We start from the raw sequence: 14,990 nt of genomic DNA, 5'->3' as shown, positions 1-14,990 counted from the left end.
TAAAAAATCGAGGCATGAGTTAATTTAGGCCAGAGTTCAACACACAAGCAGCCAAACATTTTGGTACATCATAAATTGAATCTGTGTGATGTGTTTATAAAATGACCGTTGCAGATACCTGCGGATACAGTATCTGCAGATACAGCTGAACTGCTTTAAGGAGGTGGTACGTAATTATAGAACCCAGCATGTTTCCATACCTATCAAAAAACCTGATTAACTCACTTACAGGTTTAGAAACCATGTGGGCTTTAAACTATGGGAGGATATTCCTCCGTAGTGGTATTCATCAAACTCTCTATGACATTCTAGTGGATATCATACAATAAATCGGGTTCAAATTCAAATAAATTTGGGAAAACTAACAGCTCCATCCCCCTTTTCACAATGCAGTGGGATACTCTAATGAATTTAAGCAGACTGGCTTATTAATGTGCCTCAAGTATAGGACTTGAAAAGCAGACTGGCTTACATTTGAATCCTGGGTGCGCCGTTTATTAGCTGGACAGTCTTGGGCCCTTACTTAGCATAAGTCTCAGTTAACAATAGTAGAAAAGTGGAACCAAACTAAAAACCGACAGCCCTGATCCTGACGGAACCGTAGGGCAGTGAGGTTGCAGCAATCCTCACAGTTTATTCCTTATAAAATAGAAATAATAGCTTACTTATAAAATAGAAGTAATAGTGATATCTATCTTAGAGACTTACTGTGAGGATTAAATAGCATTTCATTAAAAAGAGCAGTTAGCCCAAGGCAAACACAATAACTGGCTATTACTTTAAGCTGTTGAAATCATATTTCTCAAGCCCATTTGATCATGGAACTCTTATTTTGTGTAAAGAACATCTGTTAATATCTTGCAAAACTATGTTGTTTGCAACACAAGTAGGAAACACTACTTCCTGTCAGTTTATTTGGAAGGGTGGAAATACGGTGTTTAGTTATGTGCCACAGCTGGGAATTGGTGCACATAATGATTTGTCTCTCAGGTGTTATCTTGGATATAAAAGAGGAAGAGGGACACTACCAGTTTTATGATGAGAGGGAGCAAACCAAACGGAATATGAGAGAAATGGTCTGTTTTTGTAATCTTTTAGCTAAGATTTTAAAAAGCACTATTTATGAAGCCAAAGAAAGATATTTGTGATATCATTTTACTTTATCATATTAGGGGAAAATCACTGCAGTGTAAAAAATAATACTGCCACTAATATGTTTTTAAAACTTTTGTGTTTACCTGTGATGAAATACACATATTAATGTGGTTTTAATGATTGACAGATGCATGTGTAAGTAGCCTCTCTATATTGTAATTATTGCTTTTTAAGTTACCCATTGTATTTACTTTTTTTTAATTGTATATGTTTTTTTATTTTAGAGAGAGAAAGTGCGAGCAGGGGAGAGGGAGAGAGAGAGAGAGTGAGAGAGAGAGGCGGGGGGTGGGGGGAATCTCAAGCAAGCTCCACACTCAGTGCAGAGCCCAACGTGGGGCTCCATCCCATGACCCTGGGATCATGACCTGAACCAAAATCAAGAGGCAGATGCTCAACCCACTGAGCCACCCAGGCACCCCTTAAGTCATCCATTTTAAACCCTTTCAATTTTATGGCCATGCCGCTTACTGAAGTAACAACATGACCCTATGCAGAAGGCTTAGACCCTGTGGGCCTGTCTTAGAATCCAGACTGTCACTGTGTGAAACTGGACCCCTTGGGTTTTATCTTTAAAATGACACTCATAACACCTTTTTTGGTAAGAGTATTATGGGGATGATAAATATCATATATGAAATTTCTAATACATTATAGACCCTCAAAATAAATGAAGCTGTTTTTAGGAGAAATAAAAGTACCCAAATAATGAATTTCAGCTCTTATTAAAATATTTAAAAACTAATATAAGAAAAGACCCACAAACATTCACATAAAACATTCACATATGTAATTTTTAAACAATAATAATTTCAGAGGAATAAATATTAAAATCACATTTGATAATATATGTATTTTTCAGTGTTATAATTCTTAGGTTCCAGTTTCTGTGATGGATAGAAATTTAGAATCTTGGCTGGTAGAAACATACCTTGTCACTACAATCCATACATACTTGATAAGAAAAGAGAATTAACCTAAAGATAATTATTTAAAGAATAATTTCTTTTGTCTCTCCTTGCTGGCCTATTTATTCACCTTAGACATAGCAAGACTTTTTCTTTTTTTTTAGCTTGACCCACATTTTCATTTAGTTATATGACCTTATTCTTGTCTAAACCACTCCCCCCATAGCCTTTTTTTTTTTTAAGCATATTTGGTTTTTTGTCTGTTTGTTTGTTTAAGGTCATTCATTCACACGCTCTCTCATTCAACAGTTCTGGGCGGTACAAATCACCTTGCTGTAAACTCTGTTCTGCTTCGTTCATAAACACACTAATATATGTTTGTAGCATTCACTTGTTATTCAGTATTTTAGGGATGAGAAATTTTAATAAATATGAGAGAAAAAAACACATGACTCTGTGTTAACTGTAGAAACTTAGAAGGATAATAATATTTTCTTAAGTAACTAAACCAAAGTCTAATTTAGAACTGTTTTCGATTCACACGGAAGAAACATCAAGGCTAATTGTCTCATCGGTGCTTTTCAGCTTTTAATGATGATGAGGATTGTGGATTTAATGGGACAGTAAGAAGTTAAAGATTTGCCTAACTTTTGGATCTCTTGCTCTTACAAAACATAACAATAAAATTCACTATATAGTCAGTATCATTCTTACTTAGAAATATATGGAGGAAACTAACATTCAATGGGTTCCCATCATGTGCTGAACATTTTCCTGAATAATAGATATTAACTACATTTTCAGGTGATTCTATAAACACAGGTTGGTCTGACCCTCTAGTTTTGATTGTTGCCTCTGTGAAAAGGCTTGCCAAGTGGAATTTCAGTGCTTCCTCAGAGATCATAATCACTCTGTTCTTTCTTGAGCATAATCACTCTGTTCTTCTTAACAGTCCACGTGTGAAGACAAGGGAACAGAACAAAACAATTACAGGTTATTTCATTCAGCTCAGATCGCTTCGTTTCTGATCACATTCCTTTTTCCTGGGAAGTGAATGTGGAGCACCACACATAAATGTGAAGAGTAGCATGTTACCATTTTATTCATAAAACAAATGATTTCTAGACCCTGCTACCTTTCAGATCCTCTGTCACCTCATTTCACTCCCCTCTGATACTGTAGCCACACCAGGCTTCTTGCTGTTCTGCAAACATACCAAGTCAGATTCTGCCTTAGGGACATTGCTCTGGCTCTTTCCTCTCCCTAGAAAAAAAATATCCCTCCAAATCGTCAGCTGGTCAGTTCTGGTCTTCTTCTCAAAGAGGCCTCTCTCATTTATCCACCTGAAGTTACTCCCTATTATATTACCCTCTATCATTTTCTACATTGCATTTATCACTACCCGAACTATTTATCAGTCACGTGCTCTTAGAACAGAGTTTGCATCTTGTTCAGCACCTGAAATACAGCTCAAATATTAGCAGACAGTACACGTTTGCTGAATGTATTGGCTGGATTATTTCCTTGGACGCCCATCAGGGAGATGCAGTGCGGGATCCATTCACTCTACCACCCCCCCCGCCCCCCCCCCCGTTCTGTACTGTAGAGATGGATGTATTTCATCCTTCATTTATAGATGTCGCCAGCCTCACATGTCTGTTTTGACTTAAAAACCAGAAAATGTATGAGGAAATGTTTTTAAGCCAGTAAAGACCTAGGTAATGTGAGGTAAAGCTGTTAAAGGGGTACATAGCTTAGAATTAATGCCAGGGCCTGAGCTAAGTACTTTCCATGCATTGTCTCACTTCATCTTCACAGCACCTTTATTTGATTCTTTTACCTGATGGTACAGATACGGAAACTAGGAGTTAAAGACAATAATTCATTGGCAGCTGCTAAAGCTGGACTCCTGCCCAGCTCTGTTTGTCTCCAAAGCCTGAGGACCTAACCAAATAAAACTTTATTCACAAACTTACCTTAAAAATATTTTGGGGGCACTTGGTGGGGGCTTAGTCGGTTGAGCATCAACTCTTGGTTTCGGCTCAGGTCATGATCTCATGGTTCGTGAGCTCGAGCCCCAGATTGGGCTCTGCATTGACAGATCAGGGTCTGCTTGGGATCCTCTCACTCCCTCTCTCTCTACCCCGCCCCCATGCACTCTCTCTTTTTCCCCTCTCTCAAAATAAATACTATTTTTAAAATGCATTTTTTTATGTTCTAAATAATGTGAAATGGCCATTTAATTTATTCTTTTCTTTCTTCCCTTTTTAAAGATCCTGATGAATTTGAGCAAATATATGAGCCTCTGGATGTCAAAAGTAAAAAGATTCATGTAGTGGACAGTGGCCTCACATTTAACCTGCCATACCCCTTGATCCTGAGACCTCAGAGAGGAGTCGATCTCATTATCTCCTTTGACTTTTCTGCACGACCAAGTGACTCTAGTCCTCCATTCAAGGTAAGGAGAATTTATACAACATTCCATTATCTAGCATGTTCATTTGCATGCCTTGTAGATATTTTAGTCCTCTTCACTCCAATTTCTTATCCCTTTAGCCTATTTTCTACATTATGATGAGTAATATTTTAAAAACACAGATGTGATTTAATCACTTCCATTCTTTAAGAAATTTGTAAAATTTAAAAATTTTTAAAAGAAATTTGTAAATGATTTCCCATGACCCACATTAAAGTTCACAGTCTTCAACAGAACAAGAATGATGCAATGTATCTGACGTTCAAGGAAATGAGGCTGAAAGTTGGATGTTAGCAAGTGAAAGATAATTAAAACCATGCCAGGGGAATGTATACTCTCAAGAAGAGGACATAAAATAGTATCTTGAAAATTTAACAACAACTATCAGGGAAAAATAATGAAAATTAAGGAATTGGGGAACAGGAAAACTATGTGTGTATGTGAACAGGTGGGTTGTTAATAGAAGAGATTTGAGTGTATTTAAATGCTGATGCCTGGGAGTCATTAATGAAGATGTTATTGGAGAGTGGAGAGATGACATATATGATAGAGTCAGAGTCACAGTCCTGGAAACTTACAGGGGTGAGGAGTACAAAGCAGATTTTAAAAAATACAGTTAGAAAGTAGTATAGAAGTGTCCATATTGGGGCAAGAGGGTAGGATTTTTCACTGTTAGGCATGGAGAGGGGAAGATAGGAGAGTACTTATCTGATGACTTCTCACTCTTGTAGGAATTAGAAGTCAATGTTATCTTTTGAGAGTGAAAGGGTAGAGGTGGTGGAACCAGGGTCATGTGGAGAATAAAAGTCTGCCTCTGAAGAAATGAGAAAAAGTTCAGAACAGGCAACATAGGTTGCTCAGCAACACTGTGATATTACCCAAGCGAGATCATGAATATTATTCCCTCCACCTGGAACACCTCAAACTTTCTTTAGATGCATCTCAAATGTTATCTTTCTTGACCTCCACAGACCTAGTTTCAGTACAAAGGACTTAGTATATTCTTCTAATATGGCAATTTTCATGGTGTATTGTCTGTATTTGTTTACATATATATCTCTTTCACTGTCTGAACTCCTTGGGAACTAGAACACTATTTTGAATGTATGTTTTGTTTTAATCATTTGGTTCTAATTGTATTATAAGTGCCAGCCAAAGTGTAAGCAGGTCATTTTTTCATTGGTGAATGAAGGAAATGTTATAACAGATATGGAGTTATTATCCCCATTTCATAGATTAAGAAATGGAAATTCATAGAAAGTAAGTGCAATAGTCCATGATCTCCCAACCAGGAAGAGTCAATGATAACCTGAGTCCTCTGGTATCTGCTTTCCTTTCTGTTATACTGTGACTAGACTGCTCTCAAGACTAATAGTGGCTGTCATAATAGCTCCTTAATATATATAAAGCCTCATATTTTAAAAATGCTTTCACATTTAATTTTTTTAGAGGCAGTTAGTGGTATTCTGACAAGGAAACAAGTATTGGTGAGATAAGCAATTTCATCATATCCTCACATTAAATAAGATAATGGGTAAACAGAACATAGTCCAGGACCTGGGTAGGAAAGTGCTAGTTAAGAAGTAGTCAAGCTGAAGGTGCCTGGTGGTTAATCATCCAATTCTTGATTTCGGCTCAGGTCATGATCTCACAGTTCATAAGATTGAGCCCGCATGGAGCTCGCACTGACAGCACGGAGCCTGCTTGGGATTCTCTCTCTCCCTCTCTTTCTCTGCCCCTCCTTCGCTTGTGGCCTCTCTATATCTCTCTTTCTCTCTCAAAATAAATAAAATAAAATAAAATAAAATGGACAATGAGTAAACAGAGCATAGCTCAGGACATAGCTAGGAAAGTGCTAGTTAAGAAGTGGTCAAGCTGGGGGCTCCTGGGTGGCTCCATCAGTTAAGCATCCAACTCTTGATTTCCACTCAGGTCATGATCTCATGGTTTGTGAGATCAAGCCTCACACTGGGCTCTGAACTAACAGTGCGGAGCCTGCTTGGGATTCTCTCTCTCCCCCTCTCTCCTTGCCCCTCACCCACTCATGCTCTCTGTCTCTCTCAAAATAAATAAATAAAACTTTTTTTTTAAATGCCTTTAAAAAAAAAGAAGAAGAAGCCGTTAAGCTGGACCAGCTTCCAAAGCTCCAGAATGACAATCTAACGCTCTTTCTCCTTCACTAGCTGCCTCCTCCGTACACATTGTAGATGTACATTTTTCTGTGCTGTGTGCTGTGTGCAGCAATTAATGATAAACCATGGTTCTTGATTTCCATAACATTTTAGCTTTCTTGGGGGAAAGGCTTTATATGCGAGAGTCATTTGGAAGGAAATTAAGAAACTTACTGTTAAAGAGTTATTTTGATTTATATGAGCATGGGTGTTATGGGAGATCCGTGTAAGAATAGATTGGTATGTCCTGGGGTAGATGAGCAGGGAAATAAATAGACCAGGATGAAAATGGCACAGAGATGGCAGTGAGCACATCTGAGGAAGTGGAGTGATCTGATTCGAAGTGATAGATATTAAGCTCCCATTAGGAAGGCTTTAGGGGAGACTCTAAAATTGGATGATAGGAAATAGAGAAGCAGTGAAGGCTTTGCAGCCAGCAAACAGCCTCATGAAATTGGAATTTTAGGATGATTAATCTGACAGTGGAAAGTAGGACAAATTGAAGAAAGAAGAGCAAAAGATTAAAATTAAGAGGGATTTAATGTAATCCAAGCCTAGGATAATGAAGTACTGTACAGGGCAGGTGACTGAGAAAGCCAAGAGGAAGATCTGATGACCTACGAGCAGCTATGAGGGAGTGAATTTCAATGGATGACCGTAAGAGGATAGCTTGGAAACTAGTTCTGGACATGGAAGAAACTGTATTATTCATTTCACCAGGGGGGCTGGAAAATGTCAAAGCCATAATTTTATATATGAATCACAGCCCTGCCACCTCATGAGTTAATATGGGGAAGAAGGTTTGCACCTTCTTTGGTTATCACTTTGTACCTCTAAAAAGAACTTGTACTTTGTTGTAGTTTTTAAATGTACTTGACTCATTGTTTCTAATTAAGAAGAATGTCTACTTATTATTTAAAAATTTGGATATTTGGAATATATATTAAGTGCTTCTTGTACACAGACAACAGCTGCTGGTATTTTGCAATTTTCTTCACCTCTGTGTGTGTGTGTGTGTGTGTGTGTCTGTGTGTGAACACCAGGATAATATAGTCTTGCATTTTGCTTCTTTCTACCTAAAATTATAAAGTGAGCATTTTCCCATGCCGTTAAATAATTTTTAATGTTTATTTATTTATTTTGAGAGAGAGAGAGAGAGAGAGAGAGAGAGAGAGAGAGAGAGAGAGAGAGGAGAGACAGAATCCCAAGCAAGCTCTACACTTAGCACAGAGCCCAACATGGGGCTCAGTGTCATGACCATGAGATCATGACCTGAGCCGAAATCAGGAATTGGACAATTAACTGACTGAGCCACCCAGGCACTCCCCCATTAAATTTTTTTTAACATAATAATAAACACAGCATGCTGGGCACCTGGGTGGCTCAGTCAGTTAAGCGTCCTACATCAGCTCAGGTCATGATCTCATGGCTCATGAGTTCAAGCCCCACATTGGGCTCTGTGCTGATGGCTCAGAGCCTGGAGCCTGCTTCAGATTCTGTGTCTCCCTCTCTCTCTGTTCCTCCCCTGCTTGCACTCTCTGTCTCTCTCTGTCTCTGTCTCTCTCTCTCTCAAAAATAAATAAAAATTTAAAAAATTTAAAAAATTATAAACACAGCATGGTATCTCTATACGTATGTGAATATGCAAAAATTTTTAACAATGCTCTATTTTCAACTTTCAGATTATTGCTCTTCTGTCACTTTCTCTGTGATCATCCTTGCACATGAATCTTTAACCATACTTTTTATTAATTGCTTAGGTTGACTTCTTAGATATGTATTAGTTTAGGACTTTTAATAAATATTTTTGGTTTGCTTTCCCAAAAGGCTGCACCAATTGACATTACTATATAAGATTGTATATGTGAGTCCGTATTTTACATGGCTTTTCCGGCTGAAAAAATATTGAAAACAAAGTTAAAAAAATTTACAATATGACAGAAAGAAAAAGAAGCATATTTTCCTCCAACTTTTCCCTTTGCTTGTGAGTGTAAATAGTTTGTTATGGTTATCTATATTCATGTTTTTAAACTACTTTTAATTGGATTATTAGTATTGCTGCTGTTCATTAGTAAGTATTTTATATCTTAAAGATATTAAAATTTGTCTTATTTTTACAAATATGATCTAATGAGTATTTGTGTTGGAATTTTTATTTCTGATGATTTTAACATTTTAAATATTTATGTAGTCACTTCTTCCACTGGTTTTATTCTTGAAATTCATATTAACAAGATCAGTTACATATAGACTGATATTTTTCTTTTTTTTTTCTTTTTTTCAAATTTTTTAAAATGTTTTTTCTGTTTTTGAGAGACAGAGACAGAGTATGAGCTGGGGCTGGGGGGTGGGGGGAACAGAGAGAGAGGGTGACACAGGATCTGAAACAGGCTCCAGGCTCTGAGCTGTCAGCAGAGAGCCTGATGCAGGGCTTGAGCTCACGAACCGCAAGATCATGACCTAAGCTGAAGTCAGCACTTAACTGACTGAGCCACCCAGCCACCCTGGTATTTTTCTTTGTATGATATTCTCTTAAAATATTCTAACTCATTAATATTTTTCAATATATTAGGTGCATAATAACACAATCCCTCAAAGATATTATTTGCAATGCTTCCTTTATCATGTACTACAGAATGCCTAGATCTGTTTTGTATGTATCTATTGTATTCCATTGGTTCATCTGACAATCTGATAATTCTTATCTCAGTACCACACTGTATTTTAACAACTGTAGCTTTATTATGTATTTACTATCTTAGAGCCTGCAATCACTCCATCTATATAGATTTACAAAGTCTGTAGACATTTCCAGCTATGCATTCTCATAGATGTGCTATAGAAATTTTGTCAATTCCTTTCATCTCACCTCTCTCCCCAATATGTATATATTTCCTTTTATTGTTGGTTTAGTATAGCATAAAACCCATTACTCTGGAAATAAGGATTTATATTTTCAAAGACTTACTATAAAGGAAATTACACACTACTGTTTATAATGTTTTCCTCCACAAATTTTCTTTTTTTGAGTTGAAATATAAATGCCATTTGTAATAAAAGAGCAGAGCAAAGATGCTGGGCCAAAAAATAAAACCATAAACCTTATTTCACAATTATTGATAGAAGCATTTCATAAGTATAGTTAAAACTCAGATTTTGTCAGGGAGATATGAATGATAGATATCATGGCTTTTGATGGAGGCGATCACAGTTTTTATTGTATCTATGTTGTAACTGGCCTTGAAAACTGATGATGTCAATGTCAATAATACTGGAAGGTTTTTAGGTTTTCTTTTGTTTTTTTTTTTGTTTTAGATTTGTAGGCACACACCCTAATAGTAGGCTGGATATAAAGAGCCTCATGATTCTAAATAATATTCTTACTGATTTGAAAAAATCAGTTCTATGTTTCATTTTGTCAAGAGTCTTTCTGTTAACTGTATAATAACTTAGATATATACCATACAAATATATTTCACCATTAGGGTCCACTCAAGGAGAATTCTAACAGCATTTGTCTTTAATGTTGGTCATGAAAATAAGCCAGGGGTGTTTTCACATTCAAGTCTGTGAAATGAACAGACTGATTTTAGGAAAAACATTTTTAAGAAAGCTTTGGCTCTTTTAAGGAGCAAGCAAAGAATATAGGAGAATTCAGAGTTTACTAGCAATTTTTTTTAACCTTACTAAATTTTATGGAGAATAATCGAATAGTTATTATGCCGTAAATAATGTTATTTTATATCATGTTACCATAAGTCTAACTCAGTTTTTCAGTGCCCTTTTAAATGCGTAATGAGCAGAACCCAGAGCAGTGGGTTCATTTTCTTAAAAATAAAAGGAAAGAAGAACAGAGAAAGGAAAGGAGGCAAGGAGGGAAGGAGAAAAGGAGGAGAGAAGAAAGGAAAGTTTGAAATGAACAAGTTTTCACCAATGATAAAAGTAATTTATCTAAATTAGCTTTATCTTGTTATATTTCACTCAAGGTCAAAATTCCGTCAAACTGACAAGAAAACAGAGAATTGTATTTTTCCACACTAACCTGATTTATTTGTTAACATTATGGCATGATCCTTGTGTGAAAACCTCTGCATATGATTTATTCATGACTTTGTTTTGGGTCACACCATCATGGCCAAGCCAGTCCAAGTGTTAGCTTGCTGGGCATCGATCTACTGTGGCCAATAAAGGGAACTATCCATTATTAAACATAGCATTTACAGATTTACCTCAAATATTAGTTTCCTAGGGCTGCCATTACAAATTACCACCGATGTAGGTATCTCAGGGCCACATTTCCTCCAAAGGCTCTATGGCTAGAATTCATCCTTGCCTTTTCCAGCTTCTGCCAGCTCCAGGCTTTCCTTGCCTTGTTGCTGCATAACTCCAATCTCAGCCTCTGTCTTCATATGGGCTCTCCTAATATGTGTGTGTGTCTTCTTATAAGGACCTTTGTCTCTTATGAAGACATTTGTCATTGGATTTATGCTTCAACCAGATAACCCATGATAATCTCATCTTGAGACCCTCAGCTTAATTACATTTGCAAAAACCCCTCTTCCAAATCAGGTTACATTCACAGGTTCTGGGGCAGGGTGGGAGGTTAGAGCACATGGACTTCTGTTTTGGAGGGCCACCATCCAACCCACTACACCTGTATTTGTCATTAAGGATCAGATGCCTATTGATGAGCAGATATGCCGAACATTAATTTCTCTACGTATTTTTGTGAAGTTATAGTAACGTCTTGGTGAAGAACTAAAGAGAACTGTAAAGTGCTATGTAAATACTCTATTAAATATACAAAATTATTTTCACACCCATTGCATTATAAAGCTCTTGGATCCTAATACCAGCATGCTTTTTATTGGAACCGATGATGATCATAACCAGAAAATAGTGAATTCTAAACTGTAGATTCTATCCATTGTATCTTTTTTTATTGTTTTAATGTTTATTAAAATTTGAAGGGGGGGTAAGGGTCAGAGAGAGAGGGAGACAGAATCCAAAGTAGGCTCCAGGCTCTGAGCTATCAGCACAGAGCCCGACGCAGGGTTCAAACTCAGGAACAGCAAGATCATGACCTGAGCTAAAGTTGGCCACTTAACCGACTGAGCCACCCAGGCACCCCTATCTATTGTATCTTATGTTACTTGCTTCATTCATTTTTTTTAAGATTCAATTTATGTTTATATTTATACTCCATGCCTCTTCCCAATCTAAAAATGGATTATAAATATTGGGAAACATCATAGAAAGTACGTATCCTAGGTTTGGACAGAGAAAATGCTCGTTTCCTCTAGAGAAAAGCTAATTTAGTAGATACAAATATATATTTATACATTTAAAAATACATATAAATATATATTTATCCATATATAAAAATAAATAAAATGTCACATATATGCCATTCACACTATAGTTTGTATATATTTCTATTTTATTTAGGCTGTTTTTCATATCCTTCACAATGTTTTTGTACTCAAAAATGAGTACTTCTTACAAAGTGTTGCTTTGAAGGGTACTCACAAATTTTTATCTCCACAGAAAATCATTTTAGTAGTATGTAAATTTGCCATGAATTAGTCTATGGAAATCAGAAGTATGAGGTGTCCAACAACCAAAATGGATACTTGTGGTAGAAAACAGTTCAGGCAGATTGCCATAATTTGCAAAGCAGCAGTGTTCTTGCTCATGGCATTCTTCTAAAATACTCTTTTCTAACTCGTCTGCTCTACTCATAGACTGTGTCATTGTTTCTCAGTCTTGACAGAGAAACGAGACATCGGGGAGGAGGTAGTTTTTCCATCCTGTAATCACCATCTTTATAGTCATCGGATTTTAACGTTTTCCACAGCAGGATCATATCAGGAAAGGGAAAGTTTCAATCGCTTCCTGATTCCAGCATAAAATATCTAACTAAAAATAGCTTGGTCTTTTACCTCACTCGGTTCCTTTTCCTCTTGTGAAGAGGAAACTATCCACACATAGTTAGTCATCCTGAGTCATGTTTGTAAACACTAGAAAGCTCTTTTTTTGCCTCGTTCTCACGCAAATGATCCACAGTATGAACTTTTGGTTTTATTTTGGTGTTGAATAATCTTGAATGAATAATTGTGAAAGTGCCAGACAAGAACTAAACTGAATAATTCAATGGAACAGGGAGTAAAAAGGGGCTAGTGATAAAAGTTTCATCAAATTTCAAACCAGAATTTATATCTGTATATATATTTCAGTAAAATATAATCATATTTTGCCTAGTAGTTTATGAAATAACTGCTTTAATATACATTATATCCTTTGTTCCCCCCAATTTTTGTTTCTTGTAAATAAAATGTAAATGGCATTGAGAGTTAATCAACTTAAAATTCACAACATTCCGGAAGCATCAAGAGTACTGAAAGGCTCAATGTATACTTTTATGTAAATTTAAGGTACTATTTTAAATATAAACACAAATATCGGGGTGCCTGGGTGGCTTAGTGGGTTAAATGTCTGAGTCCAACTCAGGTCAAGATCTCACGGTTTGTGAGCTCCAGCCCCACATTGGGCTCTGTGCTGACAGCTCAGAGCCTGGAGCCTGCTTCAGATTCTGTCTCCCTCTCTCTCCGCCCCTCCCCCACTCTTGTTCACTCTCCTCCTCTCTCTTTCTCTCTCTCTCTCTCTCTCTCTCAAAAACTACTAAATATTTTTAAAAATAAAATTACAATTAAAAAATATATATAAATACAAATATAAATATTTAAACTATAAATTATACTGTTAAATATAAATTACTGAGTTTTTTTTAATACATTACCTCATTTCATCATCACAGCAATCCTGAGGAAAATAATATTAACTTTACACACAGTGGTAGAAAATAAGTTGCTGAGAAATAAGAAACAGAAGGAATAGAGGTGAAATGGGTTTGAGAGTCTACTATTTCAGGGATAGTGAACAACCTGGTCCCTGTCTGGTTGGTTGGTTGGTTGGTTGGTTGATTCTTATGCTTCCCATTAAGGGAATATCGCTACATACTTCAACCCATAAAATAATTTCATCCCTGTTGACTTGTGGTGGCTCAGCAGTTTGTCTCAGACCACCCAGGTAGCAAATCAAGGTGTCTCTGTTTGAGGTTGGCCTTTCAGGCTGCACAGCCCACACATGAAGCCATCCATCACATTCGCTGCCTCTATCATATTGCACTATAATATCTGTTATTCCCCTTTCCCATTGATTTACAATCTTCAAGGATTCAAAGACAGCCTTTGACTTATGCCTAGAACAAAACAGGTGTCTGATAATAATGGTTGAATGAATTAATGTATGCTCTGAAGAAATAGTCCACATACACTGCAAATCTCATGGTGAAGACTCTGTAGCGTTTACGACAGTTTTAAACCCAAGGAATTACTTGGTCACTATCTCTTACCCACCAGGCTATAAATCCCATAACAACAAGAGTTTCATTCACTGTGATGTTCCCACCTCCTAGCATGGAGCTTTGATTTGCAACTGATGACTATCATTGAATCAATTGATGTGATTGATGACACAGAGTAGTTAAAATAACTTAAGATTGCAGTGATCATTTCCCTAATACCTCACCTCTATGAGAATTTCTCTAATACTGTACCTGTCTCTCTTTCTTTTTCCTCTTTTCTTTCCTCACTTTTCCCCTTCCACCTCTTTCCTCTCTTTGTTGGCATTTATTCATCAAACATTTGTATAGCAAATCATAAGTGTCAGACACTGTTCTAAATACTGTACAGAGATTATTTTATTCGAATGGCGATCATGAGATATGTGTTATTACTATTACCTTCCTTATTTTACATTTGAAGATATTGAGAATGGAGACACTAAGAAACATGCCCATAGTCTCAGAGCTTGTGCTTTAACTCAGGCAATCGGGCCCTAGAGTCTGTGCTTTTACCACTGAGAGTCTGCTTCTTATTTTTCCCACTCCCCCTGAAACTGTATATAAATATAAATAGGCTCAGGGACCCTGGGTGGCTCAGTCGGTTGAGCGTCCAACTTTGGCTCAAGTCATGATCTCACGGTTTGTGAGTTCAAGCCTTGTGTCAGGCTCTGTGCTGACAGCTCAGAGCCTGGAGCCTGCTTCGGATTCTGTGTCTTCCTTTCTCTCTGCCCCTCCCCTGCCCATGCTCTCGCTCTCTCGCTCTCTCTCTCTCTCTCTCTCTCAAAAATAAATAAACATTGAAAAATATTTTTAAATATAAATAAGCCTTATTTATGGCATCTGTCCATACTGATTTATGTTTTCTAGTTCAACACTCT

At 36.9% G+C, this 14,990-nt stretch overlaps 1 protein-coding gene across 5 annotated transcripts in view; it reads left to right on the top strand.

Annotated features, from left to right (window-relative positions):
• The window catches only part of PLA2G4A (phospholipase A2 group IVA), a 159,657-nt gene that overhangs the window by 132,750 nt on the left and 11,917 nt on the right, over positions 1-14,990 (top strand). For all 5 annotated transcript variants that reach the window (XM_006942736.4, XM_019821715.3, XM_019821716.2 and 2 more), the window contains one exon: positions 4,334-4,518. In XM_006942736.4, the coding sequence (XP_006942798.1) occupies positions 4,334-4,518 (185 nt within the window). The remainder of the gene's footprint in view (positions 1-4,333; positions 4,519-14,990) is intronic.

This window comes from Felis catus, chromosome F1, assembly GCF_018350175.1.
Source record: "Felis catus isolate Fca126 chromosome F1, F.catus_Fca126_mat1.0, whole genome shotgun sequence".
Classification (NCBI taxonomy): domain Eukaryota; kingdom Metazoa; phylum Chordata; class Mammalia; order Carnivora; family Felidae; genus Felis; species Felis catus.
Note: the sequence above shows the minus strand (reverse complement) of the source record. Positions and strands in the feature narration are given on the sequence as shown.